General features: G+C 39.4%; 5 protein-coding genes across 5 annotated transcripts in view; 4 read left to right on the forward strand and 1 right to left on the reverse strand.

The window, feature by feature from the left end:
- The window catches only part of LOC122631498 (glutamate receptor ionotropic, kainate 2), a 125,871-nt gene extending 113,693 nt beyond the window's left edge, over window positions 1-12,178 (reverse strand). The window contains exon 1 of the mRNA XM_043817235.1: window positions 12,006-12,178. The gene's annotated coding sequence lies outside the window, so the exon portion shown is untranslated. The remainder of the gene's footprint in view (window positions 1-12,005) is intronic.
- LOC122631499 (spidroin-1-like) lies at window positions 740-5,594 on the forward strand. The gene is made up of 3 exons (XM_043817236.1): window positions 740-1,135; window positions 3,056-3,686; window positions 3,777-5,594. The coding sequence occupies exons 1-3, from the start codon at window positions 1,124-1,126 to the stop codon at window positions 3,977-3,979; spliced, it is 846 nt and encodes a 281-aa protein (XP_043673171.1). The 5' UTR covers window positions 740-1,123; the 3' UTR covers window positions 3,980-5,594.
- LOC122631501 (cuticle protein 64-like) lies at window positions 11,659-13,257 on the forward strand. Its single transcript, XM_043817238.1, has 3 exons — window positions 11,659-11,681; window positions 12,028-12,385; window positions 12,795-13,257. Exons 1-3 carry the CDS (start codon window positions 11,667-11,669, stop codon window positions 13,061-13,063), a joined length of 642 nt encoding a protein of 213 aa, XP_043673173.1. The 5' UTR covers window positions 11,659-11,666; the 3' UTR covers window positions 13,064-13,257.
- A 4,702-nt stretch (window positions 13,258-17,959) lies between these two features.
- Window positions 17,960-19,374, forward strand: LOC122631500 (RNA-binding protein 12-like). The gene is made up of 2 exons (XM_043817237.1): window positions 17,960-18,678; window positions 19,000-19,374. Exons 1-2 carry the CDS (start codon window positions 18,060-18,062, stop codon window positions 19,140-19,142), a joined length of 762 nt encoding a protein of 253 aa, XP_043673172.1. The 5' UTR covers window positions 17,960-18,059; the 3' UTR covers window positions 19,143-19,374.
- Window positions 19,375-20,150: 776 nt separating this feature from the next.
- LOC122631502 (mucin-19-like) lies at window positions 20,151-21,069 on the forward strand. The gene is made up of 3 exons (XM_043817240.1): window positions 20,151-20,306; window positions 20,386-20,644; window positions 20,793-21,069. Exons 1-3 carry the CDS (start codon window positions 20,295-20,297, stop codon window positions 20,969-20,971), a joined length of 450 nt encoding a protein of 149 aa, XP_043673175.1. The 5' UTR covers window positions 20,151-20,294; the 3' UTR covers window positions 20,972-21,069.
- Window positions 21,070-21,800: the final 731 nt, after the last annotated feature.

Genomic DNA, 21,800 nt, shown 5'->3' on the forward strand with positions numbered 1-21,800 from the left:
CCTCGTTTCCACGTAACGAGCGGGCCATAATCAGGACTGCGCGTCGCCATTCTTGGATCCCTTTCTCTCTTCCTTTCTCTCTCTCTCTCTCTTTCTCTCTCTCTCTCTCTTTCTCTTTTGTCAACCGTAAACGACAAAGTTTCTCCCTTAACGACTAGACTACCTAAATGAAAACTTCGACTCGGGAGTCTGTACGATCTTCCAAGATCGAAAAAGAATACCTTGGGAAAAGTTTTAGAAACAAGAAAGTCACCTTTCGAGTGTCTTCGTTAGAATTTTTTTATCATTAACGTTATCGATTGTATCCATCGAATTCGACCGAATAATGCTCATACGGAATGACTAGAGAGAAAAGGGTTACGTCTTATTAAATTATTGTAAGAACGTGACTCGTAATTCCGTAGTAAATGTACGAGCTAAGAAAGATTACGATCGTAAAGGAAGACGACGAATCCTTATCGCGTTTCTATTGTTGCTGCAAATCGCTTTCGCGCTCGTTTAATCGTAAGAGAGAAAGAAGAAATTACAGGGGACAAGCATTCTAACACGTGACGAACGGATAGAGATATTTGCTCTTTGAAAAAGGCTACGAGAGGGGAAAAAGGAAAGAAAATGGAGAATTTTAACGAAGGGAAGTAAGGAAACTGTTTTTGGATGGACGAATGGTGGCGAATCGAGCGACGAGAAAACGAAAAGAAGGGTCGTTTCGAAGGCCCTTGGAAAGGGAGTAAAGTAGCGTCGGGTTGCCGCGACCGGGTGGTGCCAGCTTGCACTCGGTGGTCGTGTCTCGATAGGGGAGCGGAGCGGAGCCGTATCCAAGCTGCGAGTAGAGTTGCCCGCGAGTAGAGGCGAGCAAAGGCGACTATCGACGACTAGGAACGGCCTCCCCCCGACACCCCCCTCGCCACCCCCACGGCTCCCGGCCACTACGGAGCCACTACGCCGTCGCTGCTATACGCGAGGATTATAGTTTTTCTGGGGGGAGGGTGGTGGAGCGCCTTGCTTTCGAAAGGATGGTGATTGTGGAGCGTGGACAGAGTAGAGTTAGGCGTATATAAGGCCTGCCGGCCCGGCCCAAGTCAGTCATTCACCGGACTACCAGCCCACCATACACACACCAAACATGAAGGCCTTTGTGAGTATCTACGGATTCCGCTGCGGGCTAAATTACGGGCTAAATTACGGGTTCAATTGCGGGCTCGATTACGGGCTTCGGTACGGGGTGTTCTTTTCACCGTACGGGGTGTATCGCTTACTCATATTCGATTGATCGTCGCGTACTTGCCGTGCTCCAAGTAGAGTCGCGCTCCTTTATCTCATTTCATTATTTTCGTTTCTTATTTATCGCGTCATCTCGCTTGAAACTTTTTTCACTTTCCTATATGACTTTCCGGTTCCTCTCTATGATCGTTTCTGCGGTCACAATTGTTTCGATCGTTTTAGTTCGAGCTAAACTCAATATTCGTTCTTTCGATGGATAGTTCGATTTTCGCGTCAAGGAATAATCTCAAGCGCAGTAAACGCGACGCGTTAAAATGTCACATATATAGTAGAACGACGATTCAATGTCAGGGTTCGTCTTACCTCTTCTCTTTGTCGTCCTTTTAACTCGTCCGCGAAACTCGAAAGTAGACGCAGACGTATCGGCACCGTACCTCTTACGACTTTCATTCATAAAATATGCAATCTGGTCGTCTAGTGCAAGTCAAAGTAAAACCGGTTGTAGTATCATCGCGCTCGTCATTGAAAAGGAATCGTATCGACGACCGGTTACCGTCCTTGGTGAATCCTTCGGAGATTCTTTACCGACGAGTATATCGAGTATACCTTTCAATACGGACAGTTTACAATAGATCCTGTTTTTCGCGAGAGTTCTAGACGTTGGAGATTACGAAATGCGATCTTTAGAGTCGGGAGGGTCGCGGGAACGTTCGGTCAGACTCGTCGCACGGCTCACCGCTCGCGAACCTTCGTTCCGCGTAAACGGGATGTGAAAGTTTCGAGAAGTCGTTAGATATGCATAATTCCAGGTCGCGAAGCGGTGCCATTTAAGTGCAGCGTCTTAAAACGGCCGCGACACGCGAGTTCACGATTCGATCTAACGCACTTCCTTTCGAACGTAAAAATAAAGAAAAGTGGCGAATTTGTTCTCGGAAAGGAAAGAAAAAATGAAAAGAAACAAAAAATAAACGAAAGAGGATTCCGAGTGAAACTCTGGCCGGTACGATTAATTATGAATCTCGTGCAATATCGTGCAATATCGTGCAATATCGTGCAATATCGTGGCTTCGATCGTGCGTTCAATTGCGTCGCTAGTTTAGTTTCGAGCGATTGCATAAAATCCAAGTCGACTTTTTTTTCTGCGGGTACACGAAAGCACCTATTAGCGAACGGTCGGTCAAGAATTTCTTCCCCTAATATGGTCCTGTCGCGTTAGGCGTGGTAACCAGGCCGAAGCGAGAGGGAGGCTGCCTTCGGAGGAGTGTCTCGTTAACTATGAGAAAATGCGATCGGTACGCTATCACTCCAATTACGAAACGTTACGGCACGACGTTACGAGGACTAGCCGCGAACGACACATTTCGTAAATACGTTTGTATATATAATATATTTACATATGTATATATACGTATGTATACGTATAATATCATAGTTCGTGAACGCGAGACAAGAAAGAAGAGTGTTCGAATCGTATCTAATCGAAAGAGATCGGTCACAAAGATTGAGACGCGAAGGAACGGCTACTTCGAGCGGTTCGAAACGGATTCCGTGAACGGAGTCACCGCGATTCCGAGTGAAAGCTAAACTGGCGCATGGACGGTAGTCGGTTCGTAATCGCCTGCGAGCCAATGAAAATAGAGATTCGCGTCGGTGATAGTCGGTAGTAGAGCGCTTCCGTAAACCGATATAGCTCGAGTTGCGGCGTCATTTGATATAAGCGCGAGGGAAATCGGTTGGCGTAAGTGTATCGGAAGCTCGAGGCTAAGGACGACCGATCGGTTTAGGTCGGTCGGTTGTGGTCGAAGTTAGCAACAACCGGTTTCGTCCGTTGCAGATCGTGTTCGCCTGTCTAGCAGTAGCGACGGCCCGTGCCGGTATCGCACATGGTGGCATCGGCTACGGTGGTTACGGCGGTGCTGGTTTGGCCATCACTGGTCATGGAGGTCTCGGCGGAGGTGCCGGTCTCAGCGGTGGACTCGCAGCTGGTGCTGGAACCGCTGCCTCCCTCCAGGGTGGTGCCTCCAGCTTGGGATCTGGTGGTCTTGGTGCTAGCTACGCTGCTGGTGCCGCGGCGGCTGCTGGAGCTGCTGGAGTTCAACAGATCGTTTCCGGAGGAGTAGCAGGTGGCAGGGCCGACATCGGACCAGCTGAAGGACCCAAGGCTAACGTAGGACCCCAGACTGGCCCATCCGATCTCGCTGGACCCCAGGAAGGTGCCAAGTCCGTAGGTGGACCTCGTACCGGACCATCCAGCTTGGTAGGACCTGCTGCTGGACCATCCACCCTCGTAGGACCCTCTCAGGGAACCGCCACCCTCGTCGGACCATCCCAGGCTACCGCTAGCCTTGTAGGACCTAGCTACGGTGGAGTTGCCTTCTACGCTGGTGCTGGTGGAATCAACGGTGACGATGGAAGTTCTGGCTCTGCTGCTGCTGCCGCTCCTGGTGGTGGTGCCGGACTTGGTGGTAAATATCTCTCTTCGTTCGCCCGACGATCACCTAGAATTAGTTAAAGAGTCTCATCTCCTATTTCCTACCTATTTTCTCCTCGAACAGGACTCGCTTTGGGAGGTGCCGCTCTCGGTGCTGGTCTTGGTGGCCCTGGTGCCATCGCTGTCATCGGAGGTGGACCTGGAATCGCTGGTGGCATCGGCGGACATGACGCCGGAGTTGCTGTGATCAATGGACCATCTGGCGCCATCCACGCCGGACTCGGCTCCCACGGAGCTATCATCCCCGCACCAATTGCCAAGTGGTAGACGGTTCAAGACCCCAGCGATCTCGGCTCGGCGACGGCGGCAAACCCACCACAGTCACTCACCGGTCTCCGGACGATCCTCAAACGCGCTCACAACGTCTTCTTCCCAAAGCTTCGTCCAACCTCGGAACATGGTAGGAACGCGCATCGGTCTTAAAGTGGTATAGCCTCTATACTATATTCGGTGGTAGGATGCGCTCGGCGCAACGGGATCTTCGCTTCGACGAAAGATCCCGTTGTTTCACCGATCCGTCCTAGCCTCCCCTCGATGGATAGGCCGGCTCGTATCGGCCTCGAGAGAAAGAGAGTGAAAGAGAGAGAGAGAGAGAGAGAGAAAGAGAGAGAGAGAGAGAGAGAGAGAGTGAGAGACGGAGCGAAAGAGAGAAATCTAGTATCGGAATGAGAGAAAGAGAGAAAGAGAGAGAGAGAGAGAGAAAGAGAGAGAAAGGAAGAGAGAAATAGAGAAAGGGAAAACGCATCGTGAGCCCGGCCACTCGTGATTCGCGGTACACTTTCCTTCTTTTGGAAATTTAGTCAATTGTCGCTTCGTACGACCACAAAAATCGGTCGTTACCGCGGTCGCCGGGCTCGAGATCTCGCGTACCCACGAGCCGGTCAGGAATCAGCCGCGTCTAACGAGATCTAACGGCGCGAGCTAATTGCGAGCTATACGCTAGCACGATCGACCGGCCGCCGCTCTCGACCATGCTCTCGGCAAGTGGACAAGCTTTGGCGCTTCGTCGTCGGACCAACTGGGTCTGTTCTGTTTTCTGAACACCCACCGTTGCTCCGGCTCGAACTCTTTTTCTTCTTTCTATGTCTTCCACCATCCGTAAGGCCGCTCTTCGCGCACACACATACACACACTTTTTTTTATTACTCTTCTCTCCCTCGAGCGGGGCTCGACGCCTCGTGTGTTGTTATACTTACTGCCGCACCCAAGCATACATATTATTATTACATTGCTCGTCCATGCGCATTATATGTCTCTTCTCTTTTTATATATATATATAAATATGTATACATACTACTACTACTATTCTACTTTTCTTCGCGTATCTATATATATATATATATATAAACACATTGCCACACACGCGCGCACACACACCATTACCATATGTGTATTCGTACATATACACACACTACACATATATTATATTATTATGTTTATATGTTAGTGAAAAGGAGAGACCGGTAGATTATGGTAGGTCAGCCCTTCCCGTGAGCGAACGAATGTATATAGATGGCGCGCCGCCGCCGGCCCCCGACCCCGCCCGCCCTCGTCATACCCTTTCTTTGCGATCACGACTAGCACCCCACCACCACCATAGATAGATACCACGTATTTATAGCGTTTATACATTTATACAATACTTTATATAAAATAAAGCATCAGTATTTAAAACCTTTTTCATTCATTCTCGTGACAACCTCGTCTTCGGACTATTATATCGTAAGAAATTTATTTTTTATATTAAAAGATGTCTCGTCGATAGCAACGATCGAGTACAAACGAACGACTCGATCGAGAACTACTTTCATTTCTTACCAAATATTTACCTATTTTAAACCACTTATTGCGACGTAGACTTCGAAACGATATCGATATTACACTTCTACTCGAGAATGATACGGAAAATTAAAAAAAAAGAATCGTTTATTTTATCCGTTTATTTTGTCGAAAGTGTACTCTCCGATTGGTAAACAAAGGGAAGCAGAAAAGAAAATAATTCGTTTCAACGTTCTCGCTTATTGTATAAATATAGATATAACAAAACTTCATCTTTTTATTTCTTTTTTTATTTTTTTCATAAGAAAATCCCATTCAATATCGTTTTTTAGTTCCATTCTTCCGTTTTAATCTGTCGGAATAATGACGGCGGATATCGATTAATCGATAGACTAAATTTCGTAGAAATACTATAGAAATCCGAAGAAAGAGAAAAGCCCGAAAGATCACGTTCCAATTTGCGCACGCAGATGATCGATTAATCATCGAAGCGAAATCCTCGTTTCTAGAGATACAAGGTATAACTGTTTTTTATGATTTATAATAGTCAGATTTTGTTTCATTGAGATTAAATGAAATCATATAGGATTGTTCGTTGTTTTTCATGTACCTAGCATCGAAGTTTTCTATCGAATACTCGAATATTCAGCTTTCTTTAAATTTCCTTTAGCTAGCTTCTTTTTCTTCGTTTTTCACGAATCGACGAAATATGTCAAGCTCAAAGAAAAAGAGGGAGAGAGAAAGATTCCTCAATAACTTGTAAAAACATTTCATTTCACTATTCGAGAAATATAATTTCCTTTTCGAGAAAAAATTCTGAAATGCGACGAAAGAAACGATAAAATAATGTTCTCTCTCTCTCTCTCTCTTTTTCTCTAACGACGTATTCCAAAATATATTACTAACATTTAACGATATTTTTACTTCTTCTTTTTCATAAATACCGAGCCAGGAAACCATTTATACCGATTGTTCAGAGAATCTTCGAAAAGCTTTACTCAAACAGAAATCAAATTTCGAGTTTGATTTATTCTCTTTAAAGAAAATTCTATTTTTCTTTTTTTCTTCTTTTTTTTTCCACAATGACGAGAGAAAATCATTAGGTTAAAATTTAAGAGTATCCATTACTTGCTATTAATTCATACAGATAGATCTATTAGGAAACACGTGTATGCATAACGATAGTGGTTTCATAATGTTTACAAACATTTTGAATCTCGAGGCTTTCGCGTAAAATAACAGAAGGCTTTCAGTAAGGTTAGTCGTATGAAACGGAGCGTATCTATACCGGAATATTCCAAGTTCTGCTTAACGGTTCACTTCCTTATTTCCCAGGAGACACTCATCCTTATTAGATGCTTCACGAAATATGTGTATATATATATACATGTATATTGTACATATAATTTAAGTACATTTATAATAATACTTTAACTATTTAAACCACGACCATCATATTTGTTCACTCGTGCGACTTAAATAAAATAGATCCGTTTTCTGATAGTTCTATTCTAGTCGTAGATATAGAATGTGATTAGAGAAACGAGTCATCCAGGAACCGAACCAACAACACTTTCTATTGGCATAACACGAAAAGATTTCTCCGTTTATAGATTTCATGCAATGGCAAAGATTCATCGATAGAATATATTTTCTTTTTTTTCGCTTTTCTTTCGAAATTAAATTAAAATCTTTTAATTGAATATAAGTTAATTCTTTTTTATTCTTTCAGAAAAACAATTAAAAACTGATATACAGCAATACGTCTATCATTTCGATTCGATAAATCACAATTCAACGATCTACAGAATTTCATTCGAAAGTAATTAACCAATAAGTTTTAATTAACATTTAATAAATTGTAATGAGAGAGCAGTGATCATTTATGTTTCGTTAGGTATTATTTAGCTACTGTATCTTTCTTATATACGTAACCGAGATTAATGACTGAATTCCTGTGAAATCGTTTAAGCGAATGTCTCGAGATATAAATAATGCCTTCGTTCTCTCTTTTCGCGATATATTGCTTTAGCGTTCTTTATGTATCGTTTGTTTCGTCATATATTACGAAAATGTATAATCCAGGTGAAAGATTTTCTTCGTTATTAGGATTCTTTTGAAGTTAAAAAAAATTTAGAGCTATAAGAAATAATCCTCGAATTTATAAAATTTATAATAGTATTAAACGTTCTGTTTGATAATGGTATTTCTGAAATTGTAATATTCATAACATTATATTATGCTAAAAAAAAATTTGTTTGTTAATATTACGACACGTAATATTTAATTACAATTGATTACAACAGATTTCATATTTATATAAAGTGCTCATTAAAAAATTGAAAGAAGATAATAAGAAAAATATTATTGGTATTGACAGACGTATGAATAAGTTTTCATGTTTTCCTCGATATTTTAATATAGATGTTATATTATTTTTTTTAATGTTTTTTGTAATATAATTTGGTCATAAACATGACAACGTTTATGTGATAAATTTTCTCCTTATTTCTGAATATTATTTATTTTCTTTCTATTTGTCTACTATATCTATAATGTAATAGAAACAGCGATTCTATTAGTAATGAAATAACGAAAACATATTTCTAATATTATAAAAGAAGAATTAATAGCGCGTTTCTTTTTTTCTTATTTAAATACAAATATTTTATAAACGTAATAAATCTTATTGTAAAAAAAGTGATCTTGAAATTATTCAACTTGATCTTAGCAATAAATCTTTATAATTTTTACTTATAAAGTCTTTTCGTTGACAGTAATTAATGCATATTTGCATCATTAAATATACATATATTATTCTTGAAATATCTGTTTCTGTTTTCATATAAATGTCGATCAGAAATTTTTTAATATTTTTTGTTCTAATCATTCATTCAATAATAAAATGCTATTTTTATGATATATAATAATCTAAGTACACTTGAATTGTTAGATAATCATTCAACGTGGGATAACATTATAATTAATAACATAATTTTATATATAGTATAAAATTCATTAAATATATATATATATATATATATATATATAATATTATCACATGTTGATATCGTCGTTCAAAGTATAATCCATCTCTTCAATTACAAAATATAGATGACAAAAAATAGCTAATCCTTATACCACCAATGTATAAACTATCGCCGTTTTCTTTTCTTCTTTTCTTTTTAATATAAAGATAAACTTGACAAAAAGTGAGCAAGTAATCCTTATCCAAGCATTGTAAAGATCTGTGTAAGCGCTTACGATGTGACAACTTTAATGCTTCGCGTAAAAATTGTGAATTAAAGAGAATTATAAATTAATACATCTGATATGTATAAAATGCAAGATAGAGCAACGTTTATTAAACGAAATCGATATTTTTCGTTGTAGAAATAAAAAGAATGGGCACGTGTGTGTTCATTATTCTTTCCTTGTCAATATTGTACGATACGTATTCGATATTTGATGAGAATCCGTAATATACCTCGATATTTTATAATTTATATGATTAGGAATCGATTATCGCAAAGAATATATACATTTTTTTTTGCAGAAGATTACTACGTTGCATTTATAAACGTTCTGATCTGATATCTATGTTAATAGTCGAATATTTATCGCGCGACATATCGGTCATATGTTAGCAAATTTACGAGATTTTTTTACGTTTTGATAAAACTTCATGGATCGTAATTTATTCGAATAAATGAAGATTACGTCGCAATACTAAAAAATACCAACAATAAAATAAGTAACTAAAAAAACAAAACTTATTACAAGATTTATGTATATGCGCTAAAGAATAATAAACGATATATATGTAATTTCAATGCGAGCGTTTAAGAACAAAAAAAAAAGAAAAGAAAAGAAAAACATTTCGTAATTCCTGCCATTAAATGGTTAGAATTCAAGCAAGCCTATAGTAATGACCGATCGAAGAGGCGTAGTCCTTTCACTCTCGAGGGTGGTAATTACTATGGAAGAACATTCTTAGAAGAGTTTGTTTACAAGTTATTATGACACAGAAGAGTTTTTTCGGCCAAGGTCATTAGATATCTCTGAGAAATATTAAAGTTCTACTATGTAGCATACTTCCATTAATTCAACCTCCACGATTTCTCATGATCTCTTCGTATCATTAGATAATTATGTAAATTAATGAAGTTTTCTCATTAATAATATCAACGTAAACTAAATCTAAGGTAGAATCAACGTGCATTAATTCGAATTCAAGTCGTTCCGAATTTCCACATCTGTCGAACTTTCACGAAAGTGGTAACATAACGTAGTAATCGTTATCGCAAACGCTTTCGGCCACGGATCCCACAATGAGGTATGATCGGAGGTTACTCCCATAAACCATAACGATTGCGTCGAGTCCGGTGGTGTGAGCACGGCAGACAATGACTGGAAATGTCAGTCTCACCATTAACATCGATCACGTTCAATCGTGGTGTTCTTCCGATGAACACGAATCTACGAATTTCAGAGCGAGATTTCTCGTTCTTCGGATAAAATCGAGAATCGATGCTACACCACCCATAAAAAGGTGCCAATCGAATGGAACTAGATCGGCTACGATCTCTCTGTCTCTCTCTGTCTCTCTCTCTCTCTCTCTCTCTCTCTCTCGCTCTCTCTTTTTCTCTCTCTATCTCTTTTCTCTTTGTTACACGTCATTTTAAAGGTCGACAATTCACCTCTTACGAGCTTCTTTGTCTTCTATGAACTTTAATCGTAGAAATACTAGCGGACATTAGATATCTCATTTCCTTCGTAACATGAGATACTTAGTAAATTACATTAAATCGAGAACATTAACGATATACAAGATAGAACTTTTTTTCTTTATATAAATATTTGCGATATCTCGATGTGTTTCTAGTTTAATAGATCGCGGTAACCTTAAAGCATAAAATTACGGGAATCACGACTAAGAGAATCTTTCGATGGTAGTTTATAACTCTTGAATTAATATTTTTTAAAAGCAACGAATATAGGTAACTAAGTCGATATTATTTTTTAAGTTTAAGATAATATCAGAGAAGCTAGATGAAAGTGCACTTTGAAGAAACTAGAACAGTTCGGATCGCACGATATTTCGCGATTTAAAGGTCGAAGTCGTACTTTGCTATGAGAATCCTATTAATTATTGAGAACCTCTCAGTCTTTCTCTCTTTCTCTCTGTCTCTCTCTCTTCCACGTACTCGACATTGACTTAATGCGAAAAGCATATAATTTTAGTCTTCTAAACTATTTAGATCGTGATATAATGTTATATGGTGCAGTCATTTAGAAATTCTTTTTATCGAAAGAGAAAAGTTTCCATCGTTTCGTCTGTTAAAGCGTTAAGAAGATCCACGACTCTGATATTTCATTGAAACATCTCGATGGAAACTTGTGCTACCTTTGAAAGTAACGTTCAAAAACTCCTCGCGGCGCTTTGATTTTGCGGTCGCTTTAATCTCATCCTATTAAAAAGTATAAGAAAATTGAAGAGTTATTTTACGAAACGGAATAGATTTTACTATATAGATTTCAGATTTCCCAACTCATCATTTTACCTAAATATTTATCCGTCGTTATAATTTACGCAAAAGCAACACGTACGATCCTTTCCTACGATATACATAAGTTAATAATAGTTAATAGTCTATTAATTATTGGAACATAATTACGAGAGAACTGAATAACAAGGGAATGCGATATAATATCGATTATACCGAAAACTAATAATTATTCGCTCGGAATTGTCATTGTATTGGCAAATAAATCGTTTAAACTTCGTCAATGAGATAACTAATTAATAAGCACGAGCTAGCGATTGAATATTTCGTAAATAATGAAATGATTATTAGTCAATTAAACAAAGTCATTAATAGGTGAATTCGAAATAGATAGTAGGTAGATAACTATAGATATCCAAAGGAAACGTTTAGCATAATTTTCACGGGATTTACTATTCTTGAACGACTCGAAGGTCATACACAAGAGGACCATATCCCGAGGGTGGGTGTGCCGGATGACGAGCTTCTTGCACAATGCTCGAGTCACCACCATCAACGAATATGATTTGAAGGGATCAACGGGGGCGCGGTCGAGATTCTACAGCAGTAGGTATATAAACTCCGACGAAGAAAACCGTAGATACACTCAACGATCAGAGCTCGGCAAGATGAAAGCCCTCCTCGTAAGTACACATTCCGTCTTTTATTCCATTTCTGAAACTCCATTAATTTTTTTCCTCTCGATGATCCGTCGATATTTACAATGTTTTTAAAATTCTATTAATCGATTGATTCGTTTTACTCGATTGAAATCAGTATTAAATTCGTATCTTTTAAGTGTTACTTTTTCGCCACGATATCAATTATTAATTCATATCCGACGAGCCATTTTTGTGTTAAGTATTTAGTCATTGGAGTTTTATAGATATTATATAATTTTTTTAGGATTAGAGTTATAGAAAATTAAATGTTATGAAAAGTTTGGAAAAGATCAAATTCAAACTCACCGAACAAAAGTTCATATCTCAGGCGATCGTCCTCGTGCTGTGCACATACGCTACCGGATCACCATTCTCGCGACAACGTCGAGAAATTTACGCTGGTTATGGACATGGTTATCACGCTGGGTATCCTGGACATGGTGTCGCCTTGGCAGGACCATTACTAGGTCATACAAGTGTGGCTGGTCCTCGCGTCGGAGCATCCGTTCTTTCCGGACCTTCGATTGGACCAGCCAAATTATCCGGCTCTGCTTCTGGACCGGTTCACGTATCTGGTGCTGTCGCTGGACCAGCCGTCGTTACTGCTTCCGTTGCTGGACCTGCATATGTCGAAGGTTACAATGGAGCATACGATGGAGGATACTATACTTCTCCTTCTCTCGCCGGTAACCAATTATTTATCTTTTCTTAATATACATCTTGAAATTTACGCTTTACCTATTCTATTTATTATTATATATTTTATATTCTATTTATTATTTTATAGATTACTATATGATTTATAGATATAATATATTAAATAATCAAAATGTTGAATACTGAAAGAATCTTACATCATTCGATATAAATCATCTATCATCTTCTATCAATTTTCTTTTTGTTTTTGTAGATAATAGATACAAAAGAATTTATAATCGTACTTTTTTTCATCAAATTTTACTATTATTCGAATATTTTCGGTATATTGTGATAGAAATTTGAAGAAGGTTTTATATAAATCCTACAAAATTGAGTGACAGTCGTTCAACGTGTTAACTCTAAAGTAATTAAGCAGCGTTAATAATTCACTCGTAGGCTATGGTTACACGGGTTCTCCCGGCTATGTCGGTTACACGGGATACGCAGGACACGCAGGATACGCAGGACACGCAGGACACGGCGTAGTCCTCGCAGGACCTGCGTCCCACGGTGCCGTCGTATCAGGACCTCATTCTGGCGGCTCGGCCGTCGCCGGTCCTCATGCCGGTTCGGTGATCATCGCTGGTCCCTCGGGAAAAATCACAGCTCATGGTGCCGGGTACGGTGGCGTTCATGCTGGATTACATAATCACGGTCATTGGTAACGAGAGTGTTGTCCCTTGAAACTCATTTGAAAATGTTCAAAAATATTCAATGTCTCGTTCGGCAATTATTTTCTATATATGATGATGATAGATTCGTTCCTTCTCTTTTTTTTCTTGTTTACCCTTTTTTATTATTTTGATATCTTTCTAATCTTTTTTCCAAAGCCAACAATGTCATTCATTAACTTGATATTATTACTTCTCTCATTCTCTCTCTCTCTCTCTCTCTCTCTCCTGTTTATCTTTTCCTTTCTTTTTCTTTCGCTGTCTCTCTTTATCTTTTCTTTTGAAATATCGTTCGCATGGTTTCACGACGACGCTAGGAGCATTCGCGGTGCTTTCAGCTGAATATGCGTATTTATAACGATGGTTTCCCCTTGTACGAGAAGAATAAATGTGTTCTCTTTCTGTAAAAACATTTCCAGGAACTAAGAGATTTCCAGGAATTAGAGATTCTTTTTAAGGGCGCATCCTTTTTAATCTGTTATAATTTCCACGCAAGATACTTGTGCAGGACGGACGATACTCGCATGCATTAAATATAATTAAATTTACTAAGGAATTTTGTGGAAAAAAATCCGACTATAAAGAAGAAATTTTTAATAGAAATTTATATGAAAATAAAATGACTGACATGTATAACGAAGGTTAATGTACGTACAATAGGATCAGATGAATACCTTTTCCTTGTAATCGATTGATTTATCGTAAGATATCAAAATTATTTATATATTTCCCTATTAAAATATTTCATAGAGATAAACAATATTATTAGAGAAAACGATCGATCCATCGATCAATCAAATCGACTTGTTATTGTAAAAAAGAAAAAAAAACACATTATAGACGTCTCCTTAGTGCAGCTCTATTTTTGAAATATTTTATCGAGATACTCACAGGCCACGTCGTTCCCATCGTAGACCGTTCGAAGCGCACCGTCTCCGATGCATCTAGGCGAATGCATCTCAGTGCATTAGCGCAAGACCAGACTACCGCTACGTAATCCCTTTTCCTTTTCCCCTCATCTCCATTCCTTTCCTCTCCTTTCGTCGTCCCCTTTGCTCGTGACGTATTGCGAGAATGGAACCGCACCCCCAAGAATTCCGAAAGGTCACTCATTTGTGCCGGTCGAGTACTCTTCGAAGCGGGTTAAATCGAAAGAAGTAGCACTGAGGATCGAAAATTATTTTCAATAATTTCTTTTTTTTTTTCTTTTTTTCAAATGCGATAATCATTACGATGAGAACGAAGAGGAGAGCGATAGCGATATCTAAACGATTTTTATATAAGTACTCGACTCTTGCTAATTACACGTGATTATGTATAATTATCATAGAGAAATACGGTATTACTCATGCGAAAGCATAATTATATAATATTCGATTATTTCGAGGCAAGCAATAATAATAAGATAATTTGTTTTCTTGCATTTGATATATTTTATAATAAGACTTCAAGTATCTAAAATACGTTGTCATCGTGCAATGATCATTAGAACAAAATTATTAAACAGAGTATACGTGTTAAATAAAATATTTCTCCTCTTTGATTCATCGTAATTCTTTCTTTATTTCAATAATCTTTCGATCTATCTTGAAATGTACATTGATATACATGTCATTGCTGTATCGAATATTAACATCTATGCGATCGAAACAGCATATTGTACGCTTAAGAAGGAAAAGATGAGGTAGATAATGGTATAAATGCACGAGTTAGATTCTTTCTTTTCTTTTTCTTTTTCTTTTTCTTCTAAACATCCGTATAGAACGATAATTATATTAAAAATTAACCTTGGCGTCACGATAAATCACTCGACAGTCGCGTAGTTCAGGTCAGAGTTAGGAACGAGTCGCGTCGGCTATCGTACGCTATTCGAAACGGCATTCCTCAGGATCGATTCGAGCTCGAGACATAAAACGAAGAAAGTTAGCGATTGTTTTCCATCTGTCCGTCGTCGAGCGTGAAAATGTAGAAGGAAAGGCGTGGCCGATAAACGATGCTTTTCTATCATCGTCCACGATCAACTATCCTTCTTCGATCTTCGTCGATCCATCGTCTTGGTTTAATGATGAACCTTCGATAAGAAGAAACGTTCAAATGAGTACGTAAAAAAAAGAAAAAAAGAATAATACGTTTTCTTTTCTCTTGTTACAATTTCAATACTCCCAACCGAACCACGACCGTTCGATCTCAATTTTACCAACGTAAGGAAGGTTGCAAAAGTGAACTAACGATCCAGTTTTCGAGAAAGAGAGGGGAGAGAAAGAGAAAGAGAGAGAAAAGAAGAGAAAAAGAAATAGTTCATCATTGTCATCGGCCACGCTTCGAGATACAGGATGTCAAAAGAAAAAAATAAAGAGAACGAGGAGAACATTTTTCTTTATCTTCCTCTTGTTACAGTCTGGTTCGAACGCAACCAGAAAATGAGTATCGGTGATATTCCATTGTACTCACCGGAAGAAGTGAAGTTTTTTTCTCCCCTTAACGAGGAATTCGAAAGAGGGTCGAACGTCGAGTGTCCGGAAAAGCTCGTTCAACTGGGCTTTCGAGCTTTCATCTTGCTGACCTCCCTTCAGGATCCGTTTGTTCGATTTGTGCGAACGACCGATCTCTCTCTCTCTCTCTCTCTCTCTGTCTCTCTCTCTCTCTCTTTCTCTATCTATCTATTTGTCTTTCTCTATCTCTATTTCTCTACCTCTCTTGATCGATCGATCAGCAACTTTCCATCGAGCATCGCGACGGGACATTGTCGCGCAAGTTGATGCTAAGTGAGCTTTTATACGGACCGATCGACGGCTCGCGAAGGCACGTGGGTCGGTGAACTTGTCGAAAGAGGAGGGTGAAAAGGCGGGGCTGCTCCAACCTGCTTCGACTTCGTGTCGCTATCTTCTGGACCGTGAAGGCGAAAAAAGGAGGGAAGTACAGTAAAAAAAAAAAAGAAAAAGAAAAAGAAAAATCTTCGAGAAGGATAGAAACTCGAACGCGAGTGACGCAAGTGCGTTCCCGGTTTGGACCAATCGATCTCTATTGGAATAGATCTCGATCCGACTGGGAATCTTGCCTACGCTCGTATTCTCTTCCCTTTTCATATTTCTCAACAATGCGCTTGTTGCGTTGTGAATAATTTTATCGGCATCTACTTTTGTATGTCCATGGATTTTCTCTTATTTTTGTTTCTTTCTCGACAACGGCGATAAATGTCCAATGTATAATTTGTAATTAAAGGCAAATAAATATATCTAGAGATTTTTAAAGGAAGATAAATAAATAAATAAATGAATAAACAACAAAATAGATAAACAAACAAATAAATAAATAAAGAGAAACAGATTTACGATACGTAGTAGATGATACATGTAGTAGTGATTTTTACAATCTGCCAAATAAACGAATTTTGAAATTGAACAATGAGAATGAAACTTTGACCACAGTTTACAGCCTGTTATAAGAAAATAGAACTTTTGCCTCTTTGGAAAGAATTGGATGGATAGAATCCGAAAAGTTTGTCGGTAAGTCAGTCGTGAAACGATTACTTACGTCGAACGTAAAGAACTTTCTTCGCTCGATTCCAATATCAAGTTCGAAAAAGTGATAACACGTCGAAGGTGCATATTTCTTTTACCAACGTCGAATTCCGTAATATCGAAGAATTATTGAAAATATGAACGAACAATCCTTACGATAGATTTGTAAAATAGTCTAACATTATTATCAACTATTCTCTTTTATAATTTTAAATACTATTTTCATCGTAATTCAGATTTTTCTCATTCAAGGAAGCCCACGTAGGAGCTTCGTTATTAACAATAACTAATATAAAATGTAATCAGCTGATCTAATCCTATAACAATAGGTTAACGAGACTGAACTTTCGTTGAAGTTGGAACGACGACGAGGGTGAGGACGACGATGACAAGAATAAGACTACAGGAAAGGTGCGAAAGAAATTTGCTGATCGTAATCACCTTGTTGAGAGTCGAAGCATAGTAATGATATTCCGAACGCGATCCATAGAGCACACTCGGTGATCCATTACGAACTTGGCTCCGCGACAGGACGTTCAATGCGTACCACCACTACTCGCGCCACTTGCATCGGACTACAATGGATCTCCGTTCTTTTCACTATCGACGAGAGTGGGCACTGTGCCTCGCCTAAACGGATCTGCGATGGATAATGCATCTAATCTTCTATTACAACGACAGCGATTTTTTCTTTCTTTAGGAAAAACGTGATATTACAAATGAGATCAAAGAGATCGTCCTCAATCGTAAGCTTTTTAAAAAGAATGCGGTCAAAGTTTACGATAAAGATCAATGATCGAGACGTAATTTTGAAAGCTCGTTCAACGTCAAAGTACGAATAAATGTTAGCGATAAAACGATCGCGAAACTACTGCAATATCAGAAGAGTATACTCGTAATTATTCGTTGCTACATTTTGATACTCCCATAGATCTTAAAACAGTGATAAAGATTCTAAGGGTACGATCATAAACGTCAGAGATTTATCGTTGCTTGGTATATCGAAAATAACATTTCGATCTTTATCAGATAGGTGAGAAAGAAAGGAACGTCAAACATGCAAATAAATCACCGAGAGAAATTTCGATGCTCGTAGGGCAAATGATTACATGCAATTTACATGTAATAATGCGTTATCGGTCGCCATTCCATTCTTGTATGCTAATCGAGACGTCAAAACAATAGTAATTGGCATTCTTTTTACTTCCTGTAGAATGAAAAGATTCGCGTACCTGCCCAATATTGAAAATCGATCGTGTGAGGATTAAGTAACTAAGTATTATTTTGCAAGAGTGACAAGCGTACAGAAGCCGGATGTGGATGGTTATCGTTCCGTCGTAGAAGATAAAGGGAGCAAATGTAATGGAAGCGAAGGTATGGAGAGTCGAAAGAAAAGAAAAACATGTGACAAGCTTGGGTAGGAGGTAAAATCGAGGTGAGGCGTCAGAGGCATTCGATACGGAGACTCGATGGGTGGTGGTTCGAGGTTGATAAGGTCCGTTGTGTCAACGGCCACGCGACGGGTAGCTCCGCGGAGAATGTTTGGCGTGTCCCGTGCCCCGCCCTCGGTTTCAAAGAATAAGAGGGAGTATGGATCGTCGAGCGAGACCAGAGACAATACTCGATCTCGTATAAAAGCTCGTCGACGACAGCGTTTAGGTAGAGCAGATCGGTCAGAGCAAGCAAGAGCAAGCAAGAAGTTTCCGATCGATTCCAGCAACCCTTTCGATAACCCACCGAATTCAATCAGCACCATGTGTACTCTACTAGCAAGCATCTTGATGGCTATCCTATCGGCCGTAGCAGCTGCACCTTCGGGCTGGGCACATGGTGCAGCCCTTGCAGGGCCAATTCTTGGTGCCGCAGCTCTAGCCGGTCCGGCTCTCGGCCCAGCCGCCCTTTCGGGACCAGTCGTTGGACCAGCTCGAGTATCCGGTGCGGTTGACGGAGGTGCCGTCGTCACTGGTTCCGTCGCTGGACCTTCTCTAGTTTCTGGTAGCGTCGCACCTGGAACCGCAGTCGTTGGACCAGCTCTTGGATGGCCAGCTGCCGCCGCTCATGCTCCGCTTCTTGGTTTGGGATGGCCTGGTGAGTACTTTCATTTTGAAATTCGTTCGTTGAGCCATGCATTGCGAAATAGACAATTTATATCTATAGACGCTAGTTAGTTTACTTTTTTTTTTTAATTTCGTCATTCGTTCCCAATGAATTAACAATGCTTCATAAATCCGTCTCAGTTTGAAAACAGTTTCTTCGAAAGGCGTGACTTAACGAATACCGATCTTGTCGGATCTTGTTAGCGACGATAGATCAGCGTGACACTTTAGCATCCATTCTTCCGCGTTCAATAACTCTCTCTGTGTGACACCTAGGCGGACATGCGTTAAAATGCCACGATGTTTGTTCCAGGTGCGGTTCTTGCCGGTCCAGCAGCCGGGCCCGCTGCCCTTTCCGGACCCATTGCTGCACCGGCCCTCATCGCTGGACCCTCCGGTAGCATCGCAGCCGGATCCGCTGGTCTCGGTGGAATAGTACGTGCTGGCCATTACTAGTTTCAACCCGGTTATCCAATAATACCGAACGACTATCGACTGATCTCCTACGACCTATGCCATTTTAAAACTGAACGCACCGTGATCTCCGCCATTATACCGCAAATACCTCCCTATCGTTCGAACCTCTTATATGTTTTATGTACATAACAAACGTTCATATATAATGCATATATAATAAAAATAAATGCAAATATAATAAAAATATTTCTACGTTTCATGATTGAATAAATTCGAATGAAGTTTGAATTATTAATATTTATATCGATATAAAATGTGAAGCTATAAGAGGAAAAACACTTAATTATGAAATATACGCAAAGTATTCTGTGCAAAGTAAAATATAAGGAGAAGATACTCGGACAGTTAAACGAATTAAAATGGAAAAATTGTACGCTATGATGTTAGACTGTGAGAGAATTTTGTATCGAAATTTATGGTAGAAAATTAACTTAGAAAATAATTTCACTTCATAAATACATAACATAGTAACGTGTCTGAGATACATACGTTATTGGATCCAATGAAGCTATTATCCCGAGGGATCACGATTAAACGGTGAAGCATCCGTCCGAGAATTAGCGATTCCTTCCTGGAACAGTGACATCTTAGACCGTCTGCGACCGTCTCTAAGCTCTATTTTGCAGTCCATTGTGTCGCTGTGTCTGTAGATCCAATGCTATCTCCGGCACAGCAGATCGTGTCCACCTTTAACTTCAATCCGTTCGTCTGCCGCCAGTAATCGTAGGAAATTGCCTCAGCGCCGGTGCAATCAGCCGAGTATTCTCCGTGTGGACATTGCTGTAGAATAGAGACGAACAAAAGTTCGAATGCAATACCGCGAGTCATGCTGGCAGGCAACGAATCGACATAAACGACGTTTCTCGTAGCTCGTATATCTTTTTTTTCTGAATTTTCGCTTTCTCTCTACAAGTTCTGTACTACGAGCTGGACAACCGGTGAAGTGACCAGCTCTTCGATCGGCGGGAATTATTTATAAAGCGATAGTGACATTTAAATGGTAGAAAAAAAGCAATAAAGAATGTGATTCAGGGTCAATAGGTGGTATAAAAGCTTGAATGTCGATCGTATAATTATTAGTCTCTGAAGGAGAGAAGAAAGAAGTAGAAGAAGAGAGGAAGGAAAACAAAAATGACACCTCTGGTAGAAAGATATTATCATTTCGTTAACGGTACATTCGAAAATATATTTATGAGTTAATAAAAAATATCGGCATTTTTAGATCGTTCTGATAGTTATCACTGGGGTAGCCTATGCTGCACCAAGTGGAATCGTAGGAGCTAGTTCAGCCGTAATTGGTCCTCATAAAGGATCAGTAGCTGTTGCTGGCCCGGTCAGTGGACCCGTTGCCGTAAGTGGTGCAGTTGCTGGATCTGCTGTAATATCTGGATCGGTTGCGGGACCGTCTGCGGTAATTGGCTCCGTTGCTGGTCCAACTCTTGTCTCGGAACCATCACTAGGTTTGAGTGCTCTAGTCGTAGGTAAGAAATGTTGTAATTCAATGACTTAACAATAATAACGTATAAAGTAAAATAATGAACAAATAAAATACATAAGATGTCTTTTAAAAAATCTTTTAAAAATGTATTTACAATTTGCAAAATATTTTATTCGAAATCATTATTTCAGATAACGGATTAGAGCATGGTTCGGTAATCGCAGCACCTCACGCAGCGACAGCATCTCTCATCAGTGTTCCGCCTGCGGGAACTACTGTAGTCGCTGGTCCGGACGGTGGAATTGTTTCTACAAATGGTGTTGCCCATGGTGCTGTAATCTCTGCTGTCAATAGTCTTCACGGATGGTAGAAGATTATTCTATAATTGCAAATCTCACTCGATATTATACCACGGTTTTGTACGCTTTTTTACAACGTTTAAATAAACAATAATTACGTAGTTTAAAAGATAAAGAGTTATGTATGGAGAAATCGATTAGTACGATTTAAATAATATTTTCAAAGAATTTTCTTTTCCAACTACCTCGTAGCTTTCTCTTTCTCTCTCTCTCTCTCTCTCTCTCTCTCTCTCTCTCTCTCTCTCTCTTTTTATTTCGTTATAAATATTTCCAAAGTCGAAAAGAGAAGTGCTCTCGAGATAAGATATTGTAGAATTGAATGAGAAATAGAAAAAAAAAAAATAAAAAAGAAGTACAAAAGAAGTAAAAGTTACGAGATTGGAAGGTGCACTTGCATCGTGATTTTAAACGCCTACGTTATGGAAACGAGTATGTGTGGAAATACAAGTATTCGTATACGTATGTACATAGAAAGAAGAAATATATTTCGACGTGTAAAGGCAACTAACGATGCTCGTGACTCGTGCCGGCACGCGGCACACGACACATGACCTCATAGTCGTCGTAGTCGTTTCGCCTCGTGTACGACGAATCTAATGGTGTAACGGAGCTGTAATCGTTTCATTGCCAAGTACGGCCATCGCAACTGCGCCCGAGCACGTTCCTTTTCGCGCTCCATCGAGTCCTTTTCTCGTACCTACTTACTCTTCCCTCAAGGACGTATAACGGTAGAAATCGCAGCAGTTTTCTTCTAACTTAATGACTTAACGGAGAGAGCATTGATAATATTTTACGATAGGAAAAGATTTTATTCTTTTATTCTATTTTTTTTTTTTTTTT

This window comes from Vespula pensylvanica, chromosome 9 (assembly GCF_014466175.1).
Source record: "Vespula pensylvanica isolate Volc-1 chromosome 9, ASM1446617v1, whole genome shotgun sequence".
Lineage (NCBI taxonomy): Eukaryota > Metazoa > Arthropoda > Insecta > Hymenoptera > Vespidae > Vespula > Vespula pensylvanica.